The 22,845-nt window shown below is 41.5% G+C and overlaps 1 protein-coding gene across 1 annotated transcript; it reads right to left on the bottom strand.

Annotated features, from left to right (window-relative positions):
* Positions 1-2,601: 2,601 nt before the first annotated feature.
* On the bottom strand, positions 2,602-19,352 carry LOC121947991 (BTB/POZ domain-containing protein KCTD16-like). Its single transcript, XM_042493209.2, has 2 exons — positions 17,117-19,352; positions 2,602-3,849 (listed from the first exon to the last, which is right to left on the bottom strand). The coding sequence occupies exons 1-2, from the start codon at positions 17,937-17,939 to the stop codon at positions 3,398-3,400; spliced, it is 1,275 nt and encodes a 424-aa protein (XP_042349143.1). The 5' UTR covers positions 17,940-19,352; the 3' UTR covers positions 2,602-3,397.
* Between the last annotated feature and the right edge of the window lie 3,493 nt (positions 19,353-22,845).

Below are 22,845 nucleotides of genomic sequence, written 5' to 3'. Positions count from 1 at the left end.
CTCGGTTTTATGTCATGCCTCCATTATTCCATGTGTGAATAATATCTGATAAGCATGGTTATTCTCCCACTCTCCGGCTTTGCCATAATTTTCTAATACAAGCGCTGTTATCGAGCTGTCAGACCTGTCTCATGCTAAAGAAAGCTGTTGTGGGAAATGCAAGGCCTGCAGGCAACCCTGCCGGATAACTGAGGGCCGTTAGCGGTGGCAGTGATGTTTTTTGATTGAAGATTAATGTTACTTTGCATCCTTAGAGGAGGATGTCGGTTATCGACCATCTTTAAAGACTGTAAGGCCAAAGCCAGGATCTGAGGCTATTGATCTGTAAGAAAAGCAGAGCAGCAACTGCGGAGTTCAGGTGGTTCTGTGGGATAGGCCAGCAAGGTCACCTGGGCCAGGCCAGGCCAGGCAATGGCGTGACGCTGTGTATATTTGATATGCAAAAAAAGATTCATTGATTTCTCATTGGGGTATTAGGATTCAGACTGTGCTAAGTGCAAGGCGAAACGCCATCCAAAGCGGATCTGGGTTTCAAAGACGGGGAGAGGGGCATTGGATTTCGTACTGAGAGATTTCATGCTGTGCTCCTATTGAATGGAAGCTGAGAGGAAGAGATACGTGCCCGGGTGCAGAGTGGAGGAGAGGCCACTATATCCCTGACAAATTCATTATGTTACAGTCCTCTTCCAGGTTTTTGCTGTTTTATTCTTCTGCGGAGTATTAAGAATCTAATGCCCCACTTTTTTTTATGACTTTTCATTCAAACCCTAACCCATATTTCTTCACAGTTAACCCTTTGAAACCAGGTTCAACATCAGTTTTCTTGTGCTGCATTCAGATGCCTTTCAAAAGCTATTGAATTTATTGTATTTATAATCATTTTATTATTTTATTATCATTTATTTTATTCTTTTTCTTCTTCTTTTTTTAGGTAATTAGATACAAATTTCTTGTTATTTTTTGGGCCATGTGTTGCAAGTTGCTCGTTGCCATCTTCCTATATTCTTGAAAGAAATCAAACCAATTTGCACAGGTTTCAAAGGGTTAAATAGCAGTTATAGAGACTTTATAAATAAATATTATGTACTTTCTTTTTTGTAACATAAGGGTGCAGGCTGCTGTCTTTTCTGTCCAGGATTAAAGGTTTCAGTTTGCATTTATGCCTCAGCTGACAAAGGTAAAAGAGCTTTGGGTCTTATAATCTGGTTATTGTCATATGCATTTCTGCACATGGAGCAAAATGAATCAGAGTCTTAACAAAGCTTTTCCCTTTGAACTTGTGCTGGAGGACACTCACTGTCCCAAGAGACAAGTAGTTCTTCATCTATCATCACACAGGCTGTTTTTGGGGTTGCAGCAATACGGTCCCCAAGCCTCGCTCCTTATGGATGCAATGTGGCGATACTGCAGAAATGTGCTCGCTATAAATAGGGCTCTCTATAAATGGTGCTTGTGGTGCACAGCTATGGTTCTCTTCCTGTTTCTCTCCCATGAGGATGAAGCAAACGTTGAAATGTCAACAAGGAGGGATCTATTTCACTTCTTCAATGAAGCCAGATTTGTGTGGGGTTGGTTGGTTGGCTGGTGGTGACGGTGGCTGTGCTTTTGTTTTCAGCACAGCACAGTTTCTGTATCTGGAAAATGCAAAAATGTCTCAGACTGAATCATTGTGCTAATATGAAAAATTCTGTCTGACTAGAGAAACATGGGAATAAACAGCTGCCACTTCAAGGAAAGTTCTGGTATTTTTCAGCCTGGATCTTGTCACATTTCTGTCCCTTTTCATGCAAACTTTGCACCCCTTACTAACTTTTTCCACCTCTGTTGTAGAGATTTCAAAAGATGCGACTTGAGCAAAAGAGCATATATCCGGAAAAGCCTCCTAAGTCTTTTCAAATGAGCTTAAATTGAACTTAAAGCATTTGAAACCATTTTTCCAATTATAACTCCTTAGTCTGTCACATGATGCCATGGAGCCCAAAAATACTTTTTCCCATAGACTTATATTGGTTATTATATCTGTAAATCAGTAGATGCATTTTTTGAGTGCTAAAAACCACGTGAAATGGTACATTTCACTATCAGGATTTGATGTTTTTGGTCAGATAACATTTCTAAAGATTACATCATTTTATCCCCATTTAATTTAGCAGAGCGCTCCATGGGCTCAAAGATGTGGAAGCAGCACTGATCATCTCATTTCATATAGAGCTTTTTTGGCTTTTTGTGCCACTGACCAACTTTCGTTAGAAACGAACAGGTCCTGCCAGGAATACTACATCCAGGTCTCTTAATACATCCATGATTTGAATAACTTAAAAGACAGTTAAATCTATTGCTTTTTTGTAGTCCAAATCTTTATAGTATTGTTCTTAGCCATATGCACACCACTTCAGCGTCTAGGTCAGATAAATCTAAATTTAAACTTATCACACATTTTCATTATGATTGCTCAGCTGTGATTGGGTATTGCTTTTCTCTGGGGAGAGGTATGATGATTAGTTAATTATAAGAAAAAGGATCAAATTCAAAAGAAAAAAAAAAAATTTTCATATAAACCTAAATGTGCTGAAGATCACAAGAAGCTCCACTAAGAATAAATACAATTCAAACTCATTTATTAGCTTTTTTGCACACTTACAATCAAGGATTAGTCAAATATCCATTGGCATTATATACTCTACCTACACAACATCATCTATCCAACACATAATGACAACATTTGACGAAAAGTTTTACAATGGCGAACAGATCTAGGCAGTGCTTTCCTCATTTAAGTCAGCCCGAGTCGTAACACACCATTTTTACCCATCACACAAAACAGTGAGTTTAACATTTGTTTGATATTGCATAATTATGCTAAGGGTGAAATGACATGCAGTGCCAATATCAAAGCCTACTATAAGTAAGTATATGTGTTATCAGTGGAGTATAGTGATATTCCATTGCTAACTCACAGCACCATATGGGTACATCCATTTTTAAAAACCAGCTATTGTGGGCATTTGCACATGATACAGTGTGTGATAGGTTGATGAGTTGAAATGATGTTGCCCCTGAGGTTGCTTTGTTGCTTCAACTAGTGATATATTAGCCATTGGTACACTCCCAGCTCTCCGAAGTGAGAGCGGGGTTAGTGATGTAAGCCCCAACAGGAGTAACCTGATTTACACATGTGCATATCATACACAACACTGTGCATACGTTACAAATCAATGACTCACACTGCCTACTTTGTGTGCTCAGCTAGTCATGCTGGCAGGAAAGTAGCCATAGTTTTCTTTTTTCTAATACAGTATGTGCCTTAGAGGGTGCAGTCTATTGCCTATGCAGTTAATACTCTTCATTGATGGTGACAGGATACAACCATCTCTCCTTCCTCTTCACGCACATATATTTAGAGACGGTACTTTCTCAGGAGCTCTGATTGCCACATGTACTTCCTCTCCGGAAAGTGATCAGGAATCCTGATGCGCCGGAAGTCCTGGATGCATTTCTCCAGCTCCTGTTCTGGAGTCATCTTCTCCTTGTTGGCTTTCCTCTTTGCAGCCTCTCGTTCTCGGACCCCGAAGGTTCTCACACGGAGCATGTCAGTCTTGCGGCGCATCTCTGCCTGCTGCAGCATGTGAACTGGTCCTTTGGGCATGGGACGGTCCAGCGTCTGGATGTTGGAGTGCCGGCTCACAGGGCCACAAATCACTGTGCCTTGAGGGGAACTGGCCTCCGACTGGGTCTCAGAACATGAAGTGGAGAGCTCGTTGAAGGACGTGCCACTCTCTCCCTCGCGATCGCTTTTGTGGCTCTTGCAGCAGCAGTCACAGTGGGAGGACAACCACCTTGAGGGCCCACCTAGAAAACACACAAACACATTTGTCACTTGTTTTGACCACATGCAGTAAATCTTCTGTTGCAGCAAGACCCTCTTTCATGCACTGTAAACTAATGTCCCTGCTGTCTGCACGGTGACAGATTCAAACTGTAATCAAAAGAAACAGTTGCACTGATCAAGCAAATGCTGACAAATGCCTACACAGCAGTTTCAATGTCATACAAATATCTTTAAACGAGTATCAGAAGAGTGTGTGTGGGTATTTAGGGGTGTACGGATGTAAGAACATGCACGTTATTGGCTCTGGCATTTAATTGCTGAATTTCAAAGAGCTTGTGGGCTGTGCATATTGCTTCCTCTGATAAGGAGAGGCCCCAGAGCTCGGCGCGGTGCAGTACGGCTCCCTAAAAGACCTTTCCCATTTCCCAAGGCAAGGCTTGTCTCAGAGCCAAAACAATCTGCTTTGCCGTCGCAGTTTCTTATTAGAACTGTAACCTGGCTGCCTTATATTAAGAGGGTGGTGTATTATTTTTGTGTTTTCAGATCACTCAGTTAAATAAGTCGACAAGGTGCTCTGTACCTTTAGGGAGGCAACAAGGCAGAAAAACACAATGTGTAATTTATCTTGGGCAGTAACAGAACTGGGTCAGTGAATGGATGCGCATGCAGGTGTCACAAGGTGTAGATGAGCCATGAACCAGGTAGGAACAGGGGATTTTAGAAGTCTTCATTCTTCCTCCTGTACACGGTAGCCCTCTTTACACAGACATAATGCTACAGAGCTGCTACTAAGTCCCCTCTTTATGCCTCTTTTGCATTTTCACACAGAACCAAACAATAGCAGCATCATGCCGCTTCAGTCTGTGATTTTAGACATCATGTCAGCATCGTGGAAACAAAAGAGACATAAGCGGCGTGACTCTGAATACAACAGCATCTTCCTCTGGTGTGACATAAAACACATGCATCCGCAGCGCTTTATAAACAAGAGCAATGACATGACATGGCAATAACCATCATTGTTCGTCCCTGTTATATGGCGGCTGATCTTATCCTTTGCTGGGAGGGTAAGGAGCTCCCAAATCTCACTGTTTTCCCAATTTGTGGCTGTTTTTTTCCTTTGAGTTTGAGGTGAGTGGGTCACATGCATAACATGTCAAAAAAAACATCAGCCCCTTCTCGTCCTGCCAGCTTTCTTGTTTATAAAGACACAGTTTGGGAGCTGTCACTACCTGTTGCCAACATGAAGGTGAGACCACTCTGTCTCCTAATTCTGCGATCATATGTTTTACACAGAACAGCAAGGCGGCATAACAACATCATATTCTGACTTTGATCAGGCAGTGTGTAAGGGGCAAGTAATGCCCCCAAGCCATTACCCTCAAATACAACCGCTTGTCTTTTGTCTAAACCTAACCATGTGCTTTTGTTGCCATAATCTAAAGAAATACTTATATGCATATAATGAGTGAATGTAAGTGTGGTGTCACTGGGGAAGGTCGGGATTAGGACCCAAATGCAGAACAGAAACAAGCAGCCAGGTGTACAAACAAAAAGCAAGCTTTAATGCTGAGAAATTGTCACAAAAAACAAGCAGGAATGCAAAACCCAAAATGATGCACGACTAAAGAACTACTCTGAAATCAACCAGGATCACGGGGAAGAACTCAGGTGAAGACAGGAGCTAACAACATGGAAGATCACAGGAAAAACAGCAGGGATAACAAATGAACTGACAAGCACTGACACACAGGTGTATATACACAGGGAACTAATCAAGACAACAACACACACCTGAGGTAGGTGGACACGGGGAACAGGAGGGAAACACAGGGACTGGCTAACAAATGAAAGTGTGGTAGGCAACACAAGGGTGGAGCTAATGAGACAGGTGAAACTAATCAGGGAAACACATAAAGACAGGAAGTAAAACCAAATATGACACATGAGGAGGAACAAATAAAACAGGAAACAGAACATGACTAACAAGAAAGAAGGAAAGACAAACAGAAACCCCCCAAAACAAAGTCCACAATATAACTCAAAACTTAGATCATGATGTGGTTTGAAAAAAACACAGCGCATATAACAAGTGTAAATTGTAAATTGTTCTGGAACGTCCAAAAAAAGGACACAGGAGGGTATATGTAGACTTGAAAGTCCACTGCAGTATTTGATGAGTTGGGATGAGAACGTGCTGAATAAATTTACTCTTTAAACTTAAAGCCAACTTAAAGGAAAACCAGCCCATTTGAAGAATAATGACTCACCTACATGTAACACATTCAGGATTGTTGTGGAACCCAAAATGTTAACTGTACCAGTAGTCTGTGCACATCAGATAACTAATCACATTAACTCTAAAATAAGAAAATAATCAGAATGTGATTCCTTAACTCACCATCTTGCCTTGGTTTTCAACTAGCCTATATACTTCAACAGCATAATAGAAATACTGAAATTCACCTTTGGCTTTCTGTTTTGGTGTGCCACTCCAAGATCTTTAGCCGCCCCATCTCGTTGCCCCAATGAAACATTTCTGGGGGCGCCACTGCCCGATAGTAACAGAAGATTTTAGTTATATTATTTCTTCCTCCTGTACCTACTTCTTGTATCGTCTCACATCCTCCTACACTGCTAATTATGAACCAGAAACACTGTGCTGCACTGCCCGCTGGCTCATGAAGTGTTCAAGTAAAAACAGTAAACACTGTAGCTCTCTTTTATTTCCCAAAATATCCCTGAACTATGGTCTCATTTAGATGTACTAACAGGTAGAAAACTGCAGCGCTCTATGTAATATAAACAACAGAGTATGAGAAATAAACTCATGCACACAGACTATAAAAACCTCTTAATGGCTTTTTCCAACATGATGATACAGACTCAACAGCAGTGATATCTCAGAGGGGGCAATAATTTGTCCATTACCTCCTTCCAGTGCATGCACCAATTTATACTGAACAGAGTTCAAGGGGGATTTTAACCTCTCTCCTCGCACTGTAATAATGACCTTATCTCTAGTGCGATGATTGCATTGAGCTGATAGTGAAAGAGTCACTAACAGCTTTTTAATGGCTAATCCATGAGTAAAGAGGCCAATCAGCGCACCAATTTCCCCCCGCAGAAAATGAATCTAGCTGAATCCAGCAGATGAGCAGCACCAGGCAAATGGATGCAGGCGCTTTAGCAAGGAGGATCAGGAGGAGGGAGGCTGAGCATTGTTTCTAAATGGGTGGATGCTGTCGTCCAGAGGGGCAACCCGTTTAGGAAACTAGCCAACACCCAATAATAGCATCATAAAATTTTCAGGCCATGCAGGAAAATGAATTGTATCAAAGCCACTGACAGGCTTGACGAGCACCTGGGCTTGCATTTTGTTCCATACGATAATTTGTGGAAAAGAAGTGCAGACATGGACAAGCCTTTAATGCAAAAACAAATCTGTGCATCTCCAACCCCAAAATGTGTGGATAAAGCCATGTCCCCTCCAGAACCAAAACAGGAAACAACTAAGAGCCTTGTCAGGAAACACAGTCATCCTCGTGTACATTTAAACAAGTGGGTGTGTGTATTACTCTTTGGTATCTTTTCAGGGAAGCCATTGATTGCATTGTGTTTTTTCTCAGATCTATATAGCCTGTCTAAGGGATCATATTCTCACCACATTAAAAGTCTTGGGCTGGTCCTCGGAGCAGACTTAGACTGTGTCTGCACTGCTCATAAATATCACAGAGAGAGGGAGTCGAATTCGGCACAGAGGCATGCAGGCGTGTCACTCGGGGTATCCTCAAACTCTTCTCTCATGAAAGCACTGATGTTTGTCCTCGTGCCTGAGAGAGGTCGGGGTTTTATGGAAATTCAACTGCCTGGATATTGGATTAAAATTACACGTTTTTACCCATTAAGAGGTTTTAAATGGCAGAAAAGTAGGACATGGTGGGGGCTGAAGGGCTCTGACAAACTCAGATTCAAATGTCAGTGGCTTTCTTGCCAGACATTAGTGTGTTTGTTTTTGCCTCTCAACTGACTCATCAAGGGTGTGTGGTGATTATTTCTTTAACAGCAGAGCAGTTCAGTGCTCAATTCGTGTAATCTGAGAGGCAAACGATAAATAAGGAGGAACAAGAAAGACTCATCACTCAGCAATATCATGTTGTTATTGCACATAACCAGGAGGGCATAACGCAATTTATTTCAGATTTGCACTTGAGTGACCCGAAGCTGTCTGCTTTTCAAATTTGAATCTCAGCAGTGATGTGAACTGCACCCTCAATCTAAACAGATGAAAATAAGTTTTGAACACAAAGCCGCTCTTTACATCCAAGCTGTCGCAGTCGGACAAAAAAAAAAATACCCTCAACTTTTGAATTTCTGGAATAAACATACTTTCCCTCTTTGACCAAGCACAACAAAACCCTGCGAGGCTGAGTGGTGTGAATCATCTTCAAATGCTTCAGTTGCTGCTTGGTTGTAGCGCAATAATATTCTCTGGCTGAGACTTTGGGCGTGAAACAAACAAAACAAGGAGAAAGAAAAGGGAGTATTGGCCTTAATTAGTTTAGTGAAAAAACACCAAATGTATTAGCAGTTCCCTGGCAGGTCAAATATGCATATTCATGCAGCCAGTCAGGAGACGCTCTGATCCTAGACATGCTCTTATATTCTCCGGCTCCCATTTCCAGTCACACAAATATTTTTTACTCTGCCACTGCCTTAGGAAGAGTGTAGTTTACATGCTTGTTAGCTCACAAATTAGGCCAGCGTGTCCTTGCAGCAGAAAAAAGGCTAGTCTTGCAAAGGCAGTGACCGTCCTTACAGGGTGAGGGAAATCCATTTCCACCAAGATAGTGCTATTTGCTACAAAAGTATCACTTCAGCAGTTTGTGTTCGGCCTACCTGATAGCTACAGCCATCCTCTGTAATAATGTGTGTAATATCTGCATACAATTGAATTTGTCAATATTAATTACTCCCACCCAGACAGCTCTTTTTCTGCTGAAACAACCCTCATCAGCAGCAGTGACGAAGACGAGCTGGAGAGGAATAATCGGGGTGACCCGACAAGCTTTACATGGTAATTCAAGGGCACTCTTACTCTCTTGTAGACCCATTACTGCCCTGGCCCAAATTATCTGTTTTCCATGAGGAGAGCGACAGCTTCATTGGCTGATTGTTAATGACAAGAGGGTACCATCCCTTCCCAGAGTCAGGGGGTGGCTGCCCCGCTGAGTGTGTCCCTGACAGGGAGATGAACAAGCAACTCAGACAGATTGAAATGTCTATATCAGCCCGTCCCTGTGGGCCTGTCCCCTGACCCAAAGCCACATCCCTCCACTGCACAGGCAACGATGGAGCTAGGCGAGGCGGGGAGAAATCTAAGAAGGTGTCCCGAGTATTCACCAAGCTCTTGTCATCACCTAAATGAAGTCTCAAGAGGCTGGGGAAAGACGAGGGGCGATTCTGCTCCCTCACCCTGTCAAGTAGATAATATTCAAAGAGTAATGTCTGAGGAATGTAAACTCTTAACTCAAGCATCAGATCCTCTCTTAAATTCCCAATCCATAACTTAAAATGCAGCAATTCTTTGGGACAAACTCTATCACATTATGCACAGGAGACCCTCAATGTTTTCAATTGATCTTTACACGATTGAGCTTGCAGGGACAGAATTTTGATTTCAAAGGGGAGGGGTACACAGTGAGTTCAGACACAAATCCTCATAAGGGCTCTGTTTTTATTTATTTTAATTTTTTTAGTTGCCTTACCTTGAGTAAGAGTAAAACATGCCCATGCTATTTATAATTTGAAATGTTCCCTTCATAAAGAGCCCAGTCACCAGAAGAAATTGTTGGGATTATACATTTACCCAAACCACAAATATGTTACATTGGCGCATTTCATATGTATTTTATCAACGTTTTTAGAGTGACGCAATTTATGAGCTGACTTTGTCATTGGGAGGTTGAGGGGATGGATGGCGTGGCACACAGGCAACATGGCTGCCAAGCTGCAGACTACCATTCCAGACCAATAACAAAACCAGTTGTGTTGTAGTGAATCATTGTTGTATTTCCATGTGCTTTTTCGGCTCCAGCTGTGGATGTTCTGTAGCGATTTGTCAACAGTGTCGCAAAAAGCAATTGTTTTTCATTGAGACTCGCTGCTTTACCTGCCAGGACTGTGCCCCCAAAACAGTCGAACAGTCAGTTTTTTTAAGTCAAAACAGGATTTTTCCCTGACCATAACCAAGTGGCTTCAACCATAGTATTGTTGAAATGTAAAGTTTCAGCGTATCTGCAACAGTACAAAATAACATGCAGCTGTAATGTATCCATGGTTTGCAGAAACATGAACAGTTATAACCAAATGATCTTAAATACTTAAATGGAAAATTTAAATCTACTACAACTTTGCAGACATTTTCTTCAGAAATTTACCTTTTCTAGTTCAAGTAGCCAACTTCCATGTAACATTTACAAACACATGAAATTCCTGGCAGAGTTTCCTTCTATCCAAGGCATCAACCCTTTCCACTACTCCCTTCTGAAAAAGAAATGTGTAGGGACATGTCCCCTGTGTCCCACCTAAAAAATTACGCCCCTGCTACCTTGCCAAAACAATTACCACCTTGCAAAGCTGACCTCCTGCATACCATCACACAGGATCCCCTGTCTTCAGAAAACTCTCAGCCCTGCTCACAGTGTGAACTCCACCATCCAAGTAGCCATTAAGTGTCTCTGGAGGGATCATTAAGGTGTTGGATGTCAGTTGGTAAGATCTGTTATACCTGCTCTCCAACAGCCACAGAGAGAAGAAGAAGCAGAACAAGGAATAAAAAAATTACAATATTCAAATTATGTCTAAGAAAATACTATTAATCCAGTTCTCCGTTTATCTGTCTTTTCAAAGGAACATACTGGAGGTTTCAGTTTTTCATGTTTAGATTGACGGTTTACCTTTAATGCTTCCACTCTTTTCAATATGGGCACTGTTAATTGCTCAATGTGAGTAATCTGTCCAAGTCTATATTTAGTCTTTTTATTTGTCAGAATTGCATTATCATTGCCTGGTAATGAAGTTACTAGCAGGAACTATTTTGAAAACTCTCCTTGTTGGTGTGTTCAAGGGCACTCCCAACATCTGTGATCTGTGAGTCAGCAGGCAGAACAGTATATTGTTGGAAAATCCAGCCCAGAAGACAATCGATAACAGTGTGAAAGGGTTCATGTATTTGTAACTGAAAAGCTTTGACAGAAAAAAAAGATAATGAAATGTTCTTTTTGCCTATATTAAAGGGACAGTTCACTCAAAATCAAAAACATTTTATTGTTATTTATCAGTCTGGCTTGTTTTGGTGTAAGTTGCAGAGTGTTGGAGGTAACTAGACGGGTCTCGACTTGTGGTGCTCAAAGCACCAAAAAAACACATACATTTGAAAGTCTCAACAGCAAAGTCTCTTTCCAGAAACAGCGCAGAAGGAAATGTGCATCTACTCATGGACGAGAAACTTGTGCTCACGAGAGCAAGAGATGTAAATATTAATGGCATCCTCCTCCTCTGTCAAGCTGTAACATTAGCCAGCTCAGTGCTGCTATGTAAGCTAGCGTTAAGGCTCTGACACACCAAGCTTTCAGTCAATTTTGGGCTGTCAGTGAGCATCTGTCACACTAGTCTTTGCAGTATGTCCTGCGTCGTTGGCTCTAGTCAGCCTTCAGTGCCTTTTTTTCCAGTCAATTCAGCATGTTGAATTGGCGTTGGAGATGGCGGGGCCTGATGATTAATAAAATTACTCTGATTGGCTGTTCAGCTCAGCGCACAAAAAGGAAAACAGAAGTAAGGAAAGTAAACAAACAGCTAAAATTTTGAGCACCACAAGCCGAGCCATATAGTTCTGTTATATTATAGACAAGGCAGACTTCTCTACAGCCGATATCGCCAATGCTCTGCAACTCACACCTAAACAATCTAGATTGATAAATATCAGGTAAAAATATGGTGTTTTTTATTTTTTGTGAACTGTCCCTTCTTTGTCTCTGTGAGCTTATTTAAACACTATAGTGAAATTAAATGAAAGCGACAGCTGCATAGAAATCAATAACAGCTTGTAATAAGATGTAGAAAACATACAGCAGAGCTGTTAAGAATATTCTTTGCAGTCAGTGACCTAAAACATGAAAAATAACCAGCATGGTTCTTCAAAATTCAGTGCATGCTGCGTCAAAGAATGATTGATTTCAAAAAATATATTTTCCTTTTGCATCTGCAGCTTTTCAATAAACTCAGATTTACTCCCAGGGTGAGCCAGATTGTCTACTTGAACTGATGTAGCGCACAAGGTGCTGCAGCCATTGTGAGGAATAATGGCACATGCACAGACCCGCACGCCCTACTCCTGACCATCTTTCTGCCCAGGTGCTCTTTAAGACTTATATGAGTTATTCATAGGAGCACCATCCATCTCTTGTAGGCACTGCCAATCCATCCAGGCTCCAACCTGGCTCTCTGGGAGCTCGGGGAGGGCCCAATCTTTGCCTCCATTACACCCAAGCAATTCATTACTCTCTCCCAGATGCCTTGTGTCCATTGTTCAGGAGCCATTATGGCCACACATCATCTCATTCACAGCCCAAATGAAGACTTCACAGCTATATTAACAGAGCACACCTGGCAAGTATAATCATTCTCCATCTTTACTGTACGTGTCTCCCATTCTGACAAGGCACTTCTGCACAGCCCCCTTCAGATGTGGAAAGATGAAACTGTCTCTGATGTTACCAGTCCCACTGTTCAATGATGATTTGCTCTGCCTCTGTGATGTGGAAGCACTGAAGCAGTAAAGTCAAAGCAGGTTACGATGTTATTGTGTCCATGACGACGGTTAATTTTCCTATATGAATTGAGTCCTATTTTGAAATATGACTTATATTTCATATTGCATTTAAAATAGGTTACATTTATCACTCTAAATTGCATCTCCATCATGCATGAGTGGAGACACTGGAAATATTTTGAGATCACAGATTGCTTTTTAATTAGCCAACACTCTGCTCTTTCCCCAGAGATAATAAGCAATAAGGAGACTGGTCCCAAACGCCAGCTAGGAGGTTAGAGTTGTTAATCACTACAGCAATAATGTTGTCACTGCCAATCGAAAGAACTAAATGTCCCTATCATGCTAATTGACCTACAAGACTGCTTGACAAATAACCCCAGGAACATCTGCTATGGAAGCCAATTTCTGTCAATAAAAGACAAAAAAGAGTCATGGTGTTAAAAAAAAGGGGATACGTTTTTTTACCTTTATATTATTATGTGATCATTTTTTTCTTATTTTAGCAGAATTTTGACTTTTTATCTTGTAATTTTGACTTTTCATGATTTCTTCTAACAACAATAACATTTTTTTCATGTAATTTACTATGTATTTCACAGGTGTGAGTTAAATCCAAATTTTGACTTACCTTTTTTGTTTTTAAGCTAAGACTAACGTGTTGGGCTTCCATACTTATACTTCAATAAAAGCAATTCTACGGTGGGCCTGAGAGCTCAATGCAAATAGACTCAACGCAAACAAATGAAAAACATCACCACTTTGAAGATAAAGTAATTCACCATGTCCTCGTACAGTGGCTCATAAGACATCTAACGAATTAGCGCCAAACAACTAGCGCCCTTACCTGTTAGTTCTGGGTTGAGTAAAAGGGTCATGGTTTGGTTTAGGATAGTAAAGTAACGAAGGTTAGGTTAAGAGAAAGAAGCATGTTTGGTCATTGTCAGGTTAAGTATTTAATGTAAAGTGACGTACTTGAGGTAATGTGATGACATACCTTAATTGAACTCAAAGTTAATTTGGTTGCACACTGCACACAAACACCAGTGTCCCAGGGGAAAGTCATGTGTCTGTTTGACCCATTTACCACCTTAACCTGCACCCTTATGAAGACTTTTGCTCTTTAAAGCCTACCATTTCCTTTTTACCCTTTTCAGTGAGTTTGTCACTTGATTACATGGGTTGTATGATAATTACTGGCTTGTAATTATGTGGGTTATGTACAAATTATGGTGCATTACTTTTCGTATGTATACGCACAAACCGTGCATGAGAACAGCCTGAGTGATAAAATAGGCGCCAGGAATATTTTTCTAACTGATAACTGATGAAACAAATTAAGTTAAGTGATTTAATTTTATCAGTCATGTCAGCAAAACTTACTGGTAGTTTAACTTGCCTGTCCCCTATTACAGGTTCTGATAGTAGCCGTTAATGTTATAGCCAGCTAACATAATGTCGACTGTTTTATAGTCAGTTGTGTCTATTTGGTCAGATTATTTGATCTTTATTTATTATTTGATTCTACGCAACGGGCTGGGTTAATGGCAGATCTGCAATCTGCGATAATATTTAAACCATGGGATAGTAAAAAAAAAACAACAAAAAGTTGCATTTTGGTAATTTGCTGACACCATTGACCAATAGCTGACCACAAAGCATGGCAACAACAAGTATATCTCAGACCCCTTTGAAACAGTTTCCATTGTGTTATGAGCCTCATGCAGAGCCTTTTCTCAACATTGTGCCTGTGACATCAAATTAATGCTTTTCTATATCATCAAATTAATATTTTTTGTGTACCTTCAAGGTGGTGAATGTTTTGTAAATGCAATGCATGTGTTGTCAAGTTGGTGAAGATGTTTATTTGCTTGTGTTGTGTTTATTTTGCAGGGCATTGAGCTCTCGGGGGCCCCGTACAATACACTGCATGATGCTGCTGATTGACCAAACGAACTTCTGTTCTCTGTCCCATTCAGCTGAATGTGTGCTCAGTTTTGATATATTTCTCTCTGGCTCAGTTGTTTATTCAAAGGGTGAACAAGTCATATCCGGTCAAATGTGAATTATTCATCATGACCATCAGGAGCAAGATCTCTTGTTCATGATGAATGCTCGGACACTGCGGCCTCCTGGGAAGAGTGCCCTTTCCCTGAAAGAATCATTTGTTTTAGTCCATGGTGAAACCAACAGCATATATCCTACTGAGCGGCAGAGGATGACAATAATTCAGAGTTGAGTGTCTTAACTTTAACTTTATGAGGGAATGAGTCCCCTGACTGTTAATACAGATGCAGTAAAATGATGAATATCTACTGCTGGCATTTTGGAGATAGGAGTCCATACTATTACTGAGAGTCAGTGGAGCCTGTAGAAAACAACTGATGCATTTAACAAGAAGAGCAACATGGATGATGCTCAGGAACTGACAGGCTGGAAGAAAGTCTCTCAATTTATTTACTGCCCCGGATTGCTCTTTTTACACTCTGAACAAACCTCCCTGCTTCACTCCATATGAGCCTGTGATTGTATGAGAGGAGGGGGGTAAAAAGGAAAGCAGTGAAACATTCTGCTGAAAACAACAAACAATAATAAAGCACATCTGTTTCATGCCAACCCCAAAGGTGCACTTGTCTACATGCATTCTTAGTTTAGGACTACCTGCCCTAGGCCAGCCAGTGTCCCACATTCAGAATCAGGTTACAGTATTAGTTTTGAAAGTGGATGCGGGCTGCTGTGCTGCTACGAAGGAAAGGCTCTCACGCATGTCTGCCTCTGATGTGTCTATCCATCATCCTGACTGGGCCTCTGTCTTCCAACACTTGCTTTATAAATGTGTGTTTCCTTTCACCTTCTCTTTTCTAATAAAAACCTAGTCTCTCCTTCTCCCTCTGTCTTCACGCCCAACTTTTTCCCCCTCTCCGCTCCCTCAGACCCAATGAACTTTCCTGTCTGATACTTACTTTAATCTATTTTTGCTCCCCGCTCCCTCTCTCTTCTTTCTGCCTCAGTTCTTTCTCCCCATGGCCGGGTCTCATGCAACTTTTACTCCCTCATCCCTCCCTCTCAGCCACTCTCCCCTCCATCTGCTCGCCTCCCACTTCTTCACTTTCCATAAATTCCCTCTCTTCCTCCCTTTGCTTTTCTTACACTGCATCTTCTTTCCTTCCTAACTTATTGCACTTTCTCCCTTGTCTCATACCGCCCTCTTGTCCTCCTCCTCCTCACTGCCCTGTGTCTTTGTCCTAGGGCAGTCTGTTAATCGGGAAGGGGGTTGATACCTACACCAGATGCTGTGCTCCAGAAAGTTGAATGACTCAGTGAAAATCCTACCTGGCTGGATGTTCGTGTGGGTCAAGGCGGACCCCTCTGTTGTAATTAGCCTGCGTTAACAGCACTATTGGTAAATCATTAGCAAACCATATGTCATATCTTCCTCAGCCCAGCCTCCTGCACCCCCAACCTTGACCCACCAACTGGGTTTTTCTTCAGCTCTTCCAGAGGGAGCCATTCAGAATAATGAACAAAGTGCTTTTTAACTGGCCATATGGTCCAACTCCTCTCTCTGCAGAGACTGGAATGAACCATATTTGCAGCTAATTAAGGCGTTTGCTGATGAACAAACTTTGTCTTCAAGTGAATAGCAAAGCGGATTCAAGAGAATGCAGCAGCAGCACTGGTGTGATTCTTTTTTTTTCTGCTGCCCACTGGTGCTATATTATTCATAACCCATCAGAATCTGAGCTATAACGTGTGTTTATGCGTGACGCATGTGTACTTGAAGTGTAGCAGCCTTGTGACTCAACTCCCCAAGGGCCCTTGGGCAAGTTTGCGTCTTATCTCGGCCCCAAAACTGAAGTTTAAAGTCAGTCACTGCAAGGGGTGCAAAGATTCAAGGGATTCATCCTTGCAAGAAAGAAGTGCTGTAACACCACCATGCCTCCTGGTGGTGTAAGCTAATGCAAACCAGTTTCTGTCAATGGCCTCTATATTATCTCCCACTGTTTTTTTTTTTTTAGGTTTAATGGTCCCTCTGTTGTTTGTATTTTATTTTAATGTTGTTCTATTGTTGTTTTTGTCTGCTGTTTTGCTGAAAAGCACTTCGTAACCTGAAGAAGAGTGCTATGTATTTAAATAAATAAATATAACAGATCTAGACCATTAGAAACAAATTGGGTGTATTTTGTCAAGGGGGGCTGTGAGGATAAACTTTTACACCGTTTATTGAGGAAAAAACAAACAAACAAAAAACGCCCTTTCTGGTGGACATCATGCAATACATACTGACGTGTCTGTAATCTGGATGTGGATTTGTATGGGGGCAGGGAGGGGCACAGTTGGGTGTTGTCTGTGTTCAACTTTGCTGCTGTTTGTATTCTAATTATTTCTGGAGGTCAAAGCCACCCGTTTATCTCACTTCTGAAGGCATAGAGTAGGAATAAATCTTCACTCACGGTAGAAGATGTACTGTGCGTAATTGGACCAGACCCTGTCATCCGCGTAATGACCGATGGAGGACGCAGTCAGGGACGAATTGCAGGCCACAATGTGAAAGCCGCTCTCTGACAGCATGTCAAAAGCTCTCTCCAGGTGTCTGAACTTGAGGTAAAACCTGCAGGTGTAACGGTCTGGTGGTCTGTCCGAGTCCCTGTTCTCATTCAGGGCATCTCCAAACACCTCTTTCGCCAAGCCAATTCTACTGCTGATGAAGATCCTCGGTAACTTTTTGGCCTTGACATCAATCTGACTTTCTCTGCCTCCCCCGGCGCAAGCGCCTTTGAAAGCGACCGTGATGTAGCCGTACCTCCTGTCCAGGGAGTAAGATGGGTAAAACCTTTGGTCGCTGCCCTGCGACGCGTCATCGAAATCACTGTAGTACAAGTCGTCTGGAAACAGTTTTGAATCCTCGGAAGACAAAAGTTTGGCCAAATCTGGCAGCTGGAAGTATTCCGCCTCTCTTTTCAACCTCCCTCTCTCGGGGAAGTGGTCAGGGAGGACAACTTGCTTATCTCTAAGGTAATCCAATACATACCGAAACAGAAAGCCATCTCTGTCGATAAAATAGCGTCCTCTGAGGTCCCGGGATAAGTCATTAGAAGACCCCTTCTTGTTAGAGAACAGCTTCCCAAGTAAAGAATTTGGAAAGCTTGTCAAGGTGGCATGGCGAGTGTAATACACCTGTCCACCCACGTTTAGCTCAATAACATCCGATGGAGGGTTTTGCACGGAACCTTGCTCTTTTGCAGGTTGTGTTTTGCAATTTTCGCTCAGTGCCATGTTTTTTTTTCTGCCAGATCTTGCACGAAATGTGAGTCTCGATCACGCAGTGCAAATGTCCCAGAAGTTCAGGGTGTGGGGTGTAGCTGCATAGTGCCCTCAGACCCAAAGCACAGTCTTGATTCAAGCTGCAGTCCTTGCATCCAGTGTCTCATGACAAACAATCCCAAGGTGTGCCTACAGTATATCCTTTAATCCCATGCGTAAATGTGCCTGCCCACGGTGCATCCTTTTTGAACGGAATCGATTCTCATAAGAGCGCATCATGTTACACACATCCACTGCGATGGGTCATGACTTCTTCAAAGAAATACAATCCCCACATCAGTTTGAAACCTCCCACTATCAAAAAAAGGGTTAAAACCTTCTTTTGTTTAAGTAGTTTTTCTGTGGTAATGTTCGCCGTCTTGCGTCTTGCTTCTGGTTCAATCACATCAGTCCAAGATAAACTGAAGACTCTGCGTGCACCTAATCACTCTGCTGCTAAGCGTCGCTCCTGACAACTGGGATGCTGAAACATGCTCCGAGGTTGCTCACAGAGAGGAGGGTGGAAGTGGGACTCCTGTGCGCGCCCATCTCTCCAAACTGCTGAGTGCGGAAACGTTTGGTCCGGCAGAAGCTTTAAAATAATGTTGCTCCAAGCTGTGCAAGAGAGAGAGAGAGGGAGAGAGAGAGGAAAAATCGTCCCATGAAGTAATGTCTTACATCATCTTAAAGGAAAATGACATTTGCAGTCGATCGACATAAAGAGGACTGATGTGGGTGCATCTGTGCCGTTTTTCATGAAATTCTGATCTTGCCACGGGCGGCGTGCAGCTGGCGGAGAGGATTCAGGTCTAATGCAGTTTTAACATCCAGCGTTGCGGATTTTAATCCCTTCTTCTGAGTCTTCACAGAGGCTTTCGCATTTACATTTAACGCTTTTAGCTGACGCGCTTATCCCGGGAGACGGGTTAGGGGTTAGGTCCCATGCAGTGTCTTGCTCAGAGACTCATCGGCAGTGACAGCTACACGTGAAAAGAGCTGGTTATCTGCAGGACTACTCTCTAACTCCTTTTCTGTCTAAACATTAAATGAAATAAACTGAAAAAAATCAAAATGACAGTTGCACTCGTCTACATCACTGAACCTGCAGGCAGCTGTATCACTTCTTACTGCCAGAAAACTGTGACTGAATATGAAAATTGATCCCTTCCTCGTCGATTTGTGCGAGTGAGTTCCTATTTCAGGACCACGGACAGGTCTCAGCCCTCTCCAGCTGTGTGGTGCTCCTTCGCTGAAATCAGCTGACAAAAACAACGCATTTATTAATATATCTTAATTTTTTTGCTAAGTTTTGATCCTAAATGAACATATGTATCAATATAGAGCCCACCCCCACGTCACATAAAATGTATGTTACTTGCAGTTTTGCCAGCAATGTTTTAGAGGAATCAGAAAATGTGAACCCTCATTTCTGAGTCATTTCTGTCTGGATTATAGTTGCAGGAGGACAGGGGTTTGGGACTTGTGTATTATTGCTCAGGGCCTGCTCAGTGAATTTGTCATAGAGCCATCAGTATACTCACAGTGAAGCCAAGTACTGTAGGGTGGAAAATCCAGTTTGGAAGAAGTGAGATGCAAGGCTGAATTCAAAGCTTGACAATGCATGTCATATATCTATATGTATATGCAGTTATATGTAGGTCACAAGCTCCTGTTGCTTGTAAGGAATGTAGCATGTAGAGCTTCACCTGCATTCAAAAGCGTCACCTGAATCTTAGTTGACCTTTTTGTTTTATATATGAAGCATAAGATCCCTCGTGTCCACTACACCACCAGCAGCACTCACACTGATTTGTGTCCCAGTCTGTTTTGTGTTTGCTTTTCAGCTTGTTTATTTTGTGTGTGTTTTTGGAGCCATGTTGTAATAAATCAGAGAGTTTTATTGCTGCAGTGCTGACAGAAGGCGTTGATGATGGGTGCGCACCCTTGACTTGTGGTTTTGAGGAGGCAGCGGTCACGCTTTACCCTGTTAATTCAGAGTATATTGTGCTGGAGAGGGGTTGCTAAGCAGCCACAGGGGACTGAGTGGGATTCAAACAGTGGGGATTTAGAGCTACATTGAGCATGCCACTGATCTCTCTTTTTCTGTGATGTGAGGTCTTGCTGCTTACATTATACATGATATTGTAATGTTTTGTGGATTATGTGACCTTAACAGTGGAGTGTAGATTGGAAAAACAATAAAATATCAATAGATGGTGACAATATAGATTACTCTGTGTTAGCTTTATTTGTTTAATGAATTCACATATATACTAGATGTGTGTGTCTCTGCATGGTTGTGTGTAATAGAAGACTTGGAGTTCATTCCCTGTCCCTTGCCTGGGTATGATTCTCTTCCCATATGTGCTATAAACCCTGCTTCTTATTCATCTCACTCATCCTCCCATTAGAGCCAATTTCCCAACCTCCTGTCTACATTATATTTCCTGTGCGTGCACTACTCTCAGGTTAGATTCTATCTTTTGGAAAGGGTTGAATTTCATGCAACTTCAACATGAATAATGTAAGACAATATGGGTCCCATATGAGAGTGAAGTAAGAAAATCTGTATGCGCTGAAACATTAAGTTGACAACTGTGAAACTTGCTAATTTCTTGCATCACAATCTATAGTGTGGCCTGGGCTCAAATATTAAGAAATGAACACATTTTAGGTTGTGTTGCATGTACACCATCAAGTAAGAAATGGTGTGAAAATTCATTTCTAAAACTCAACAAACATGCATGATTTAATTATGTTCAATAATAAATTTACACTTGTTTTTTGGTTTGTTATTTTACAAACAAGTCAGTGAATTTGCTGTCTTAGAAAATGGTACAATGCACTTTGGTGCAGTTTTAAAAGCAGCAATTAATACAGGCCCAAACCTCTCTGCAGTGTTATTATCTTTATGCACACAGTAATAGCTTGTCTTACCCTATTTCCTCTCCTCCCAGGCACCTTTCAACCACTCATATTTCCACATGAAAGAGGTAGAAGTGCAAACTGACATGTCTTGAGAAACAAACTGTAGCCTAGTTTTCTGTTTTCTGACTAAATCAAAATTAAAAGTGAAAGTTAAAAACCATTCTAAGATCCCTTCTGTTTGAATAAAGACAATATTGCCACATGCTATCTTTGAAAATGCATGTGTAGATGGTTTCCTGCCTAGCAGTAAGCCAAAAAGGTCACCCATCACAGCTTACTGATTAATAATTATCCACTAGTGGTTTATCGTTTACTGATGTAGCCATTTCAGTGACATTGAGTCCTTGTGAGCCCCTGGAGGCAGTACAATAGGAAGATCAGCAGGGAAAATAAAGTCTTGTGATGTAAGTCAGTTGAAAACATAACAGCTTAAGTCAAGAGTAGTTTTAAACTTTGCACTGCAGTCTAGATGGCAATGTTGTGTAATATTATTGTTGCATTTTGCACAAATACTGCAACAGTGATTGTGCAGCATCCTGACTGAGACGTGGCAGTCTAAAGGTAGCATGGTGTGACATGCTTCAGTTTACTGCTGGATAAAAAGTATTGACATTCAAATAAACACTACTTCAGTGGTTCCCAACCTTTTTCCTTAAGGGACACTTTGTCTATCATTGAGTACAAAGTGATTATGACCCTTTACAAAGCAACACATTTCATGGATATTTAATATTATATTCATAGCAATAACAGTACAAAACAAGTGACAAATTGTACATTTAATCCAGATACTGAGCTCAACAACTGCAGGAAGTCTGTGTAAAACGAGCGCGCTGGATGAATTTTGAGACGACTAATCCTGTGGATATTGCATCAGAGATGAGTTTTCCTGATATTTTTAGGACATTTTTATGCAATTCTGTCTATGCATTATGTTGTTTTTTTTAACAGTCATAAATACTTAATAGGCTACTTAGTACTTCTCTCTGATGCTTGGCCATTGTTTTTAAGCTCTTTGGTTGCTTTAACTGCAGCATGAGGCTGTTTAGCAAAGACTGAAGGCCTTGTGAATATATACTGTGCTCAGGTCTTCACTGTGCCCTTATCCTGGGAAGGTTTTATTATTTTGTTATTATCTTGAAAAATAATCTGTACTCTAAAATAATGTCACTTAGTTTTCTTCACATAAATGAATGAAAAGCTGTGATTTAGGCCTACTGTACTTGCTTAACACCCCTTAAAATCAAGAAGGCCTTGCGACTTCTGTAAAGCTTTGACGACCCATGGAAGGCGTTGGGACCCCTAGTTTGGACACCAGTGCAGTAATGCGAGCTAAAATGTTCTTGCATGCACATTTAAATTCAATTGCACCAGAACCAAACAATAATCCTGTGATTTAGAAATTCCAGTAATCTGATGTGGTTTGTGTGGCAGGATATCCAACATTACATTCAGACCTCATCATTTTCTCTGAAGATGTCTTTATTTGAGGATCTATGCTATAAAAACTGTCTTTGACATGACAGATTTTTGGAAATATGCTACTTTTTGGCAGTTTTCAATGGTATAAATTAAAAATACCACTCTCAGTTCCATTATACCATCTCAGACGTCTGTCTGTCTCTCTGCAAAAGCTCCAGTAACAGCTGCAAGTCAGTGGAGCCCCCACAGTGAGCAGCTGTATGAACAATCATGTAACAGGAGACACATGCTGACGTTTTTCGAGCATTTGTTTACTGCTAATGCACACGTTGCCTGGATTGCCCTTTAAACTCATACTTCTTTGTATGCGCTAAGGGACTGTACTTTATTGATGATAAGAGGAAGATAGCTGCTGCATGACTTTTGGTTGTTTTGTTGTTTGTTTCTTTGTTTTTTTTTCATCCTCCAAGAAGCTACAAGTATTTTCCTTGAGCCTCCCACAGTTATTTGGTGAAAATGCATGACCTTC

This window comes from Plectropomus leopardus, chromosome 8, assembly GCF_026936395.1.
Source record: "Plectropomus leopardus strain MGB_pleo_1.0 chromosome 8, ASM2693639v1, whole genome shotgun sequence".
Lineage (NCBI taxonomy): Eukaryota > Metazoa > Chordata > Actinopteri > Perciformes > Serranidae > Plectropomus > Plectropomus leopardus.
This window is presented reverse-complemented; position numbering and strand designations above follow the sequence as displayed.